This window comes from Echinops telfairi, unplaced genomic scaffold, assembly GCF_000313985.2.
Source record: "Echinops telfairi isolate 266 unplaced genomic scaffold, ASM31398v2 ScPeMD7_1713;HRSCAF=2227, whole genome shotgun sequence".
Classification (NCBI taxonomy): Eukaryota; Metazoa; Chordata; class Mammalia; order Afrosoricida; family Tenrecidae; genus Echinops; species Echinops telfairi.
In genome coordinates, this window is record NW_022105611.1 from 18,805,457 (window position 1) to 18,817,588 (window position 12,132).

Genomic DNA, 12,132 nt, shown 5'->3' on the forward strand with positions numbered 1-12,132 from the left:
CTTTCTCCTGAAATCATGACCGAGGACTATGGAAATCCCACAAGAGAATCCAGGTGGCCAAACCAGAATAAAATGTATGAGTAGGGCTACTAACTGCAAGGTCGACAGTTTGAAACCACCTGCTGCTCTGCAGGAGAAAGATGACCTTCCATTCCCACAAACAGCAGCAGTCTTGCAAACCTGAGGCAGTTCTACACTGTTCTACAGGGTCGCTGAGTCGGAATCGATTTGATGCCAAAGTTAGTTCTAGCCATGTTTACCAAAGTGGGCAGCACTGCTCTCTGGGAGGACCCTGGAATGATTCCAGGGGGTCTGCAAAATCAGATCCCTATCCTTTATCTTGGATTATGGGCAACAGGATACATTTTTAATGGCCAGGGAGGGTCTGAAAAATAAACCCCCCCTTTCTTTCCCCAGCGCCCCCAAGAAAAGAGGGCAGCAAACCAGTACATTTGAGGGTCTATTCTCTTGGCTGTGCAGCAACTATGATGTGAGGAGAGAGTGAAAAAAAAAATTCCCAACAATGGTCAGAGAATACGGAATTTTCAAATATAAATCCACCCACACCTCTCCTTCTGATCATTACTTAGCCACCACCAAGACATGATCAAACCTTCCTGGAGACAGGTACATTCAGTGGCCAAACTGGCCCACTAAGCTGTATAAATCAGGCGAAGATGAGTCAGAAGTCTGTCAAGGTTATTTTCAAGATGTTTGTCTCAACACTCAGTACCAAGTGATGTGGTTGGCAGGCAGATGATGGCCATCAAGTACTGGGATTATCAGGCCATTATCGGGCAAGTTGTGCAGTAAAAGGCACACCACTGAGACTAACACGGTCAAGAAAAACAAACTGCATGACCAGTTGATGGTTGACTGATCAAACCAGAGCAAGACAGAAGCTGAAAATTCAAGTTGTGATGCATTAGGGACAGCCAGAGGGAGCTTGCTGACATGGCCATGCCTCTTGCTATGTGACCTTCCTAGTAGACATATGGCTCAACTTTGGGCAAAAGTCACAAGTCAGCCACATGTAACAGCAGCCTCGACACCAAACAGGGTCCTTTCCTTTATGTCCCATATTGTCTTTGTGTGGCATATTGCTATGTCTGGTACAATGATGTATCCAGCATCAGTGGTGTTAATCCAAGGGATGCAGACTCCCAGTAGTGTCATCAGAGAACAGGCCCTTACTGTATCTATGTAATAGGTGATTCCATTGACAGTGTGCATCATGCCCAGTAGTGTATCTTTTATCTAAGAGGCTGCAGTATTCCAAATGGCAGATCACCAGACTAGGCCATTGACAATAGCCCAATAGTTCATGAAAATATAACATGCCTGGTTCTTAAGAGTATTGCCTAAGAGTGAGACCTTTTAATTAAGCCCATTGTGCTGAGTGGCTCTTGTTGCAGTCTTCAAGAATGGTCCTGAACATCAACTTTGAGCTGAACTAACTTCATTCACACTAACTTCACTGAACCGCCCATGATCCAGGTCCCAGTATTTGGTGACGCCTCTGTGATTCAAGGGTCCCATGAATACCCAGCTTTGTTCCAGATGGCACATTAGTGATGAGCTTCCCTCAAAGAGGAAGCTGTCATTTTCATATACAACCAAGATGGCCAGGCCAGCTGCACCCCCCAACACATCCTTTCTACGTGGCTAAAAACAGCTGCTAGGCTATTTCTCACTTGTCATCTAGTCTGAGCTAACCTGGACCAAAATGGGAATGTTAGCTGTGCCAGTTACATCTTCTCAACTTGAGTGAAGGGGTAGAGTCTAGTCTGCAATCATGCCTATGTGTGGGCATGGCCTTCTCCTGAGGATTCTGGGAACCTTCTTCCTACCTGGAGGTGGAACACACTTTTTCTGCCTTCCCTTTCCTGCTGTTGAGATACTCAAGAGCTGGTGGAGACCCACGCCAGCATTGAGATACTTCCACTGACACTGGCAATACCTTCTACTCACTGGCCTGTGATCTTCCTGCTTTTGGCATCATTGCATGGGCAGTGTGAGTTGAAAGAGGAACTAATGGACTAGTATCAGACATATGGGCTACTATTGGACTTATGGACTTGGTCTGAACTCGGCGGTTTTCTCAATATACAATTGCTGTTTTATATAAAGTTCTGTCTTATAAACCTATGAGTGAGATGAGTCAGTTAGGGTGCAGGGTAGCAACAATGAGACATAAAACTTTCCTCTAGTTCTTAAATGCTTCCTCCCCCCACCGCCCACGATCCCGATCCCAATTCTACCTTACAAATCTGGCTAGACCAGAGGATGTACATTGGTACAGATAGCAACTGGAAACAGAGAACCCAGGACAGATGACTCCTTTAGGACCAGTGGTGAGAGTGGCGATGCCTGGAGGGTGGAGGAAATGTAGGGTAGAAAGGGGGAACTAATTACAAGAATCTACGTATAGCCTCCTCCCTGGGGGATGGACAGCAGAGAAGAGGGCGGGGGGAGACATCGAACAGTGTAACATATGACAAAACAATAATTAATCAATTATGAAGGGCTCATGAGGAAGGGGGTGGGAGGGAGGGGGAAAGCGAGGAGCCGATATTAAGGGCTCAAGCAGAAGGCAAATGTTTTGAGGATGATGGCAACAAATGTACATATGTGCTTGACACATGGATGGATGGATGGTGATAAGAACTGTACGAGCCCCCAGTAAAATGATTACAAAACAAAAACCTATGAGTCTCTATGAGTTTGTTTCTCTAGTCAACCTAGTCTAACACATTAGGCCAGAGCTCCAAGATTTACAGGAGTCAGACTTCAACAACTTGGAAACGGTTTTATTTTGTCTCTGCAGGAACACACACCTGGAGTCAAGAGTATCCGGGTTTAAATTCCACTTCCCTCACTGGCTGTGAGATGAATTACTCAACTTTTGTGGCTCAGTTTTCTCATTAGGAACAGCAGTTATCTATTTGTGAGGACTGAGTGCCTGGTTGTTAAGCAATGCCATCTGGCCCAAGGTTTGGAATGCTGTTAGACTTGTTATCCCTGAAAGGCTGGGCTTCTGGGCTAGAGGTTCTAGCAGGCCTCTGACTAGGAAGACAGCCTAGAAACAAAGCAAGACGGTTAACACTTGCTTCTGCTCGGCATCTTCCATCAACACTACTATGACTCCAAGTTTTCACATCTTCTTTCCTTTTATTGAAAAAAAGTTGTAGAAAATGGCAGTTAATAAAGGGCACAAAGGGGAATGTACTAGTTAGTGGTAGACATACAGTATAAAACAGAAAATGCCATTGGCTTATTTAATTGGTTGAGAATACATAATGTAACAGGCATAAGGTTTGCTTTAAACAAATTCAAAAGCTGAGTTTTGTCTTTTTCTTTTTAAAGTTTCCCCAAGTCAAATATATACACACCCAGAAAAAAAATGGTGTTTGAAGGAAAGCTGTCATACATAAGAAGTTGTATCCTGAATTCATAAACGAAACAGCTGTAATAGGAATTAACACAGTGAAGTCAACGGGTTAACAATTTAAAAAAGAGATTCTTACTTATCATTTGACATACTACATATACTTATTGTGTATTGTTTGTATCCCTTTATTAAGATGTAAACTCCACGAAGGCTAAAACTTGTGTGTATCCCATGAATCTAAGTTGCCACACGGTACATGCTCAATAAATATTTGTCAAATAAATGGATGGCTGTTTAGAAAGCAATAAGCGATATAATACAGGCTGGTAAAAACACGCATGGAAACAACAGTGGCCATCTCTTGTCTATGGGACAAAGATTTTTGAGATTAAAGGAAAGAGGATTTGCCAGGCAGCCAAGTCGTCAGTCCTAAGGGGAAGGCAAAAGGCAATCAAAAGCAAGATGATGTGAATCAGGATCTGATATAATACCATGACAATGGGTCAGACAGGAACTGAGTAGGCTAATACTTTGATTGACGCAGGTTTCCTAAGCAAGTGCATTCAGCTTGAGTTACGTATTGGGCAATGTACCAGATCAGGATGCCTAGCATACAGCTAGAAGAGGAGCTGAAGGTCAGCAGAGGGCATAAAGCCACTGAAGGAAAACGCAGCAAGTGAGAGAAGCACTAATGGGATTGCAAACCCACATGCCGTTGTCCTCATCTAGCTGTAAACCAAGCCTTATCTGTTGCCTTCGACTTGATTCCAACTCATAGTGGCCCTGTGCAAGAGAAGTGATTCCCAGGGCTTCCTTGGTTAAGAGCTTCATGGAGAGGGGCCCTGGTGGCGCAGAGTAAAATGCTAGGCTGCTAACCCAAAAGGTCATCCACTCCCGCCGACCACTCACCCTGCAGGACAAAGATGAGGCAGTCCGCTTCTGGACAGATGAGAGCCTTGAGCAGCCCAGGGGGCAGTCCTACTCTATCCTTTAGGTTGGCTTTGAGTTGGAATGAACTTGACAGCATACAGCAATCTTTATGGGGGAAGACCACTAGGCCTGTCTTCCATGGCGTCACTCAGAAAGTTTGAACTGGCAACTTTTATGTTTTATTAGACAAGTGCCCTCTGGAACATGAACACGTGTAGGTCCACACAATAAAAGCTGGTCCTTGCGTAGAGTTTGAGAAACAAGCCTCCTCAAATCCCCGATGACTCTTCGTAACTGAGACCTCAAATGTGTGTGTTATTTGCTGGGATCATTTGGGTCTTTGTGTAGGAAATCAGGAGGGACGTCAGGAAAAGACAAGGGGAGTTGACACTGTCAACAGATCTACAGTTGTCACCGCTGCTATTCATTTCATTTCCAAATGATCACCCTTAAGACGGAGTTAATGGACTGTGTGTACACAGGCATGCATGTGCATGCACGCACACAGACATACAAAGTCAGAGTCAAAGTCTAGCGATAAATGGTATGTCAGATAGGTGGCGGCAGAGCCAGGACTCGCAGTCGTATCTGTCACAGCTCCAGAGCGTCAACTCCTAGAACTATCCCTGGCTCTCTGCAGGGGAGGGCAGTGCACATGGCCTCATGCACAAGTGCTCGCTTCCAACCATCGGTACCAGACAAACCCATTCTTCATGAGCTGTAGGCACCTCTTCGGTAAAACAAGTTTAATCTGTATTATTTGTTTATAAATGGGTCCGAAAGAGGCTCTCTAAAATTAAGAGATGGCTCACAACATGTGTAAGTTTGTTAAGATTTTCTACACACAATCTTGCAGTTGTTAATAAGGTTCATTTTAATGCAAAACCAAAAGCAATTCTTCAAATGTTGCATGGCACAAAGCTCCTTGATACGAAGTACTGCCAGGTAGGAAGGAGGAAGGCTGCGGCTTTTGGCCGAAAAGTTTTTCCAGAAGAGCAGATTGAAGAGGCTATAGCTAGACATCAGGCCTACAACTTCCCATATCTGTGCTAGAAAATTCTATTTATCCAGTTTGGCCTAAACTTCCAAGAAACACAGGGGATTTAAAAACAATTCTTATTTGACTTTACCCATTTTGAGTTCACTGTTTCTTCCCCCTGCCACTCCTAAATTAGCATGACCCAGTAGAAAGCCGGCTGCTTTTAGAACTTAGCTATTTTATTTTCCTTTCTGTGGCGAGACTGTCATGGAGCCTGGATATTTCTGGCTCATAAGCATCCATGACCAGTGTCCCACTGTGGTCAAAGAACTTAGCAATGGACTTGGTGAACTCAGCTTCCCGCTGCTGCTTGGTTCTCCCACTGATGAAGGTCAGCTTCAAGGTGTACTTGTCATCAAACCTAAGCATCAGGGCAAAGACAACCAGTTAAAACCTGTATTAATTCAACCAGTAACGATACAGCAAGCAAAGGGCTGCCCTAGGAGCTGCTGATGGTGAGTATCTACAGATCCATGCTTCAAAACTCTGAGGACATCTCACTGCTTCCAAGACACTGGTCCAGACCAAGTGCTGCATGTCTTCCCTAATTACATTACTGTGTACCTCTCCTTTATTTGGCCATACATCATTATGTCACATGAACCAACTTCTCTCACCTCTGGACTTTGATGGGCTATGCTCAAAGTGCCTTGTTAATACACTTTTCTCTATCTCACCTGACTTGTTCTCATTTGATAACATTATAAGTAGGCTTAATTTTTTCTGGGAGTCTCCCTAAACCCTCACAGTCTGAGTCAGACACCCCACCTTTGTCCTCCACAACACCATCAGTCACTATGCAACTCGGACACAGAGTGCCAATCTATGCCAGCCTAATGATATGTCCTCATGCTTTCAAAACCCCTCATCTTTTACCAATGTTAGCATCTAGGAAAATGATGTCTGGGCATTCGTGTTCTTTATCAGACTGGGAGATTTTTGTGGGCAATGGCTTTTCTCACTTCTGTTCTATTCCTAGCTTGGCACACAGTGGGCACCCAAATCTTTATGAAGAGAGGACCCTTGCCTTCAAGGCTGGCCCTCCATGCAGGTGCTTAGTCGGTGCATGCTGCACACCTTACTTTACTAGAGGCGCACAGGAGGGCATTAGCTGCACAGGGAAGTACCTCAGAAGTCTTTATCTCCACCCACACCTGAGGGTTTAATGACACCAACTTCTAGTGAGCTGATGTTCCTCCTCTTAATTGTTAAACTGGTTGCTAGCTTTAGATGAAGCAAAATTTTTCTTATATCTTTGTCTAAATGTGCAAAATAAGAAAACTACCACTTCGTTCAGGATTACTATCATGATTAGAGTAGGTGCCCTAATATCTGGTGCTCAGTAATCATAGCTCTTCCATCAGTTAATGGTCTAAGCCATTAACTCCAACCTAGGTACCAGGACCTAAGGGTCAGAAGGAGGGATGGTTTTAGATTTCTGGGTCCAGTTTTATCAGCAGTTGCATGGTTTTGATGACAGGACATAAACTGAAGCGATGATACAGTTTAAGAACAGTCTGGGGTTTTGGGGAGAAGACGAGCCAGTCAGGGTGAGATGTAGCAACAATGAAAAATACAACTTTCCTCTAGTTCCTAAATGCTTCCCCACCCCATCCCCCACCCTCACTATCATGATCCAAATTCTACCTTGCAAGTCTGGCTAGACCAGAGGATGTACACTGGTACAGATAGGAACTAGAAACACAGGGAATCCAGGGCGGATGATCCCTTCAGGATCAGTGGTGTGTGGTGATACTGAGAGTGTAGAGGGAGAGTGGGTTGGAAAGGGGGAACCGATTACAAGGATCTACATGTGACCTCCTCCTTGGGGGATGGACAACAGAAAAGTGGGTGAAGGGAGATGTCAGACAGGGCAAGATATGACAACAAAATAATAATTTATAAATTATCAAGGGCTCATGAGGGAGGGGGTAGTGGGGACGGAGGGGAAAAAAGAGGACCTGATGCCAGGGGCTTAAGTGGAGAGCAAATATTTTGAGAATGACGAGGGCAATGAATGTACAAATGTGCTCTACACAATTGATGTGTGTATGGATTGTGATAAAGAGCTGTATGAGCCCCTAATAAAATGATTTTTAAAAATTTAAATTTAAAATACGCCCCCCCCCCCAAAGAAGTCTTTCACTAATTCAAAAAAAAGTATTGAGTGCTACCTATATATATGAGGTAGTTTTAGATGCTAAGGATATATACCAGTGAACATAGTACATTGATTTCTGCCTTTTGAAACTTTCATCTTAGTGTGCAAAGGGCAGACAATTAAAAAACTATTTTAAGTATGAAGGGGCTTCAAAAGCTCAGGGGAATTTTCCACTGTTTATTTTATTCGTCCTTGAACCTCTGAAAGTGCAGCAAAGTCTTCGCAAAGAAAGAGATGAGGCAAGAACATTCCAGGCGTGTCTGAAGAACAGGAAGGAGCCACTGGAGGTAGGGTTGTGTGGGGTGAGGGTGGCAGTGGCTCAGCACTGGGTGAGATAAGAGATATGTCTGCTGGGTGTTGGGTGCAGAGAACAGACATGGACTTCTAAGTTATCCTCAGGCTTGGGCTTTTTCTGAGTGAAAGGAGCTGAGCAGAAACCCAAGATGGTCTGATTGACATTTTAAAAGGCTCATTCTGCCTGCAGTGCTAGGAACTGATTGTGGGTAGATGGAACAGCCCAAGCGGTCCATTAGTGAGCATGAAGTAGGCATTATGAAGGCGTTTCAATAAGAGACCATGGCAGCACTGACGAGTCTCAGTGGCTGGAATGGATATATTTAGACAGTAGAGCTGACAGGCTGTATATGAGCCCCTGTGCTCAGGATGGTGACTAAAATCATGCATTCTAGGCTCAGGCTTAGTTAGAATTCCTGCTCTACCACTTTTGACTGTATAACATTAGGGTTAATTCAACTCTTTGGCCATGTGTTTTTATCTAGGTAATGGTGGTTCTAAAGCTTAAATGAGGTAATACACTTGGCCTAACAGCAGCTATATGGCAATCAGTGTACATGTCAGCTATTAGAAGTGGTATCCCAAATTCCTAACAACTCTAAGAGTCATTTTTCATCTTGTTAGGTTCCGGTAAGTTGCACGATTTACTAAAGGTCACACAGCTAGAAAGAGACTGAGCTGGAATGTGAAGTCAGTTCTGAGTGCCTAAAAAGACCTTATGTGTGGGTTGCATTAGGCATAATGGTCAGAAAGAGAGCCTGAATTGTGTTTCTACGAGATGCCCAGCCCAATGCTCCAGAGATTCTTGATCGGATCCACAGAGTTAGGTAAGGATCATAAAGATAGAAGCTAATGGGCTTTTACAAAGATAAATGACCTCACACCTTTGGCCTTACAGTACTGTACTCTAAATGGCTGCATTAATTAGCCAGATTAAAAAGAGAGAGAGACTCATTCTGCAGTATTTCCGCAAAGTGCTTTCACCTACAGTTCATCCTCAGAGACTATCTGTGGTAATGCAACCCCTTGAAATGCAGCGCTAGAAAAAGCATCCTAGAGCATCAAATTCCCTCTTTATTGTATATGACCTGCCGAGTAGAGGGCACTAGTCTGTTGTTGACAATGACTCACTCAGTACTCCAGGGCAGGTACACCACAAAACTTAGAACCTGAGAACAGTCATACCTTTTGAGGCTGGAGGACAGTTGCCAAATATCATCAGGATCCATCCCTGTAGGGTCTTTCCTGTGGGCCACCAGAAAGATGCTCTTCTCCTTATACGAGGTATAAATGGTCAGGATCCCCATCATCACAAAATAGGTTCAAACAGAGTTAAGGGAAACACACAGAAATGCACACACAAAAGAAATACCACAAACTGCCAAACAAGGGTTATGAAAACTTTCATAATGTCCTCAAGAACAGCCAGCTTTGTCATGTTAATGAGAACACTGTCAATGTAGTTATTTCCTTGTCACACTTCCATGTCCCAAGAGAAGCCAGTCTGTATCTGGTTACTTCTCCAAAGGGGAGGGAGATGATGATAAGTCAAGCGCATGGTTAGCTCTCATCTTTGAGGCTCAAGAGCAACATGTCCGAGACCCTACTACTTAATTTACCAAGACATCAATATAATTGTTTCACTTCTCTATAAAAAACAAACTAATCATCACAGTGAACTTAATTATGGTTAAAAAAATTTCAAGAATCATTAAATGTGACTTCAATTTGTTTTGCTTAACTACTTCCTATACATGTAAGTATAGGCTCATTATCATTTTCAGGAAAGCAACAGTAGCTACTGTATCTAATAAGGAGCCCAGGTGGTTACAAGTTGGGCTCCTCACAGAGAGGTCAGCAGAAGCTCCACAAGAGGCAGTTTTCTGCTCCTGGCAGGGCTGTTCTACTGCGTCCGACACGGCCACTATGAATTGGAATCATCTGGAAGGTAGTGGGCTTGGGTTTTACCATACGAGTAAGGAAGCCTGTGGCATGGTGGGTTAACTATTGGGTTGCTAACCCAAAGGCCAGCAGCTTGAACCCACCAGCTGCTTCATGACAAAAAGATGAGTCTGCCCGGGTAAGATCTAGATCCTCGGAAACCCTAAGGAGCAGTTTTACTGTCCTGTAGGACCGCTGTGAGTCAGAATCAGCTGGATAGCAGGGGGTTTTGTTTTGTCATACCTGAGCACTTTGTATGTGCCAGCTTTGTGTACTCAGTACTATTTAAATTTTATAGAAGGGAGAGGTAAGAAAGTAAAGGGCACAGGGCAAAGCTTTGGAGTGAAGCAGTCCTAGATTTTAATCTTGGCTTTTAACCAGTGCCACCTTGCTACATTACTTTCCTTCCTGTGTCCCAGCACCCTTATCTCTAAATGCGGACAATATTGACATTTGAGTTAGTTAATTGTGCCAGCCTGGCCGATAATCACATGTGGTGCTGGTTGAAAGGCGGAGGGATAAATGGGTGGTGAAGCCTCGCCTTTCGAGTTCTCGGGTCTCTTGCTTTGTGATGGTCGCACCAGGATGCAGCAGCCTTAGCAGCTTCCTGCTTCAGCTTGCAAGACTGACTTCCTACAAGATATCCCCGAGGAGAAGCTACATGGACCTATCCCGATGCATCCCTGGGTGCTGGAGCAGCCTTATGGAGACCCCTGCTAGTGCTGAGATGCTTATTCGTTTACTGACTCAGCTTTCCTCCTGCAGTCGGCATCATTGCCTCTGTTTTGTGAGGTGAAGGACTTTGTGGACTGGTGTTGGGTATGGGTTAATGTTGGACTTGCGGGCTTGGGCAGCATTGGGTTGGGATGTTTTCGTGATGCACATTTTCTTTGCATAAAACTCTCTCTTATATGTGAGTTGCTGTGGATTTGTTTCTCCAAAGTACCTAGACTAATACAACGTTTTAGGATTGTCACAAGGGCTAGAGATGGTACACATACTGAGTGTGCACAGTACACAGAAGCCATTCATAATGGTAGTCAACATGACATATAAAGCTGATTTAATTATAAAAAGTACATCTTTTCTAGTGTTATTCTAACCAAGTATAACTGAACAAATGAAGTGCCATCAAGTCAGTTCTCTTGGGAAGCCACTGAAACGCCTGTGAAAAGTGCCCCGGCTGTAAAACCAAAGTCTTCACTGGGACGACTTAGCTGATCACAGAGAGGAGGCTTGGGTCACTGGTGCCAATTCTGGAGAATACGACTTGGGATCGCTTCGGGTAATAACAGTTTTGATCAGGACCCACTTTCTGAGATGGTTTGCTAACTGCTTCTGAAAGTAAATCCTCAGAGTGATTATTTTAGAAATATTTTAAATAGTTTGGGTTTTTTGCAGGGTGGATTGTTGATATAGGAAACCGAAAACAACCTAACCATTAAAAAAGGATATGATATGACACACAAAGCCAAGACAGGCTTTGACTCTGGAAAGGGGTGCATATAATCCCAAATCAAAGCCACTATGGCAAAAAGGCAGGAGATGGTGCAAATAGTGAGGCGACCATCAATAAGACCAAAATTCTCCACATACTTGTACTTTTCCAGAAGTACCTAGTGAGAAGAAAAAGGAACCAATTAGCAAGAATGCTCCCTTCCTGGGGTCTGCTTTATTCTCAATTTCCATGATAAAATGGACATTAAGACTTATTACCATTCCAAGCAAACAAGATTCAAGCCATTTATAAAGGATCCCAGAAAAATATTAATATAATTTTTAAAAATCCTAAACTTCATCCCACCCCCAAGTATGCAGCTAAAATTTTCTTTTCCTTTCTAAAGTAGAAACGTGACAAAACATGGATCAATGTTTCTCCCAAGCTTCTCAGCGCTAGATGAATTAACTTGAAGAACAAATTACCAGATTTCCAGAATTCACTAATGAAAGAATTTGAGGAGGTTGCGATGGTTAATTTTTATACTTGCATGCACATTCTCCTACTTAGAACTATACTATCAGAATTTTTTTTATAAATACACTTATCGGGGGCTCTTACATTTCTTATCACAATCCATACATTTGCACATATGCCAACATCATTTTCAAAGCATCCTCTTCCCACTTGAGCACCTGATATCCGCTTCCCATTTCTTCCCCCTCCCTGCCCCCTAGCCCCCCTCACAAACCCTTCATAAGTTAATAGATTATTTTTTCCATATCTTACATCATCACCTGTCACCCCTCACCCACTTGTCTGTTATTCGTCCCTCTGGAAGGGGGGGGTTCTAGATTGATCCTTGTGATTAGTTCCCCCTTTCTGCCCCTCCCCTCCCCTAATCCTCCTGGTATCTCTACTCTCCTTGTTGGCCCTGA

General features: G+C 43.7%; 1 protein-coding gene across 1 annotated transcript in view; it reads right to left on the bottom strand.

The window, feature by feature from the left end:
• Nucleotides 1-3,252: 3,252 nt before the first annotated feature.
• The window catches only part of SPCS2 (signal peptidase complex subunit 2), a 26,296-nt gene continuing 17,416 nt past the window's right edge, over nucleotides 3,253-12,132 (bottom strand). Inside the window, exons 3-5 of the mRNA XM_004708828.2 lie at nucleotides 11,212-11,372; nucleotides 9,001-9,135; nucleotides 3,253-5,721 (exon numbers count right to left, since the gene is read on the bottom strand). Of these exons, the coding sequence (XP_004708885.1) occupies nucleotides 5,535-5,721; nucleotides 9,001-9,135; nucleotides 11,212-11,372 (483 nt within the window). The 3' untranslated portion in view covers nucleotides 3,253-5,534. The remainder of the gene's footprint in view (nucleotides 5,722-9,000; nucleotides 9,136-11,211; nucleotides 11,373-12,132) is intronic.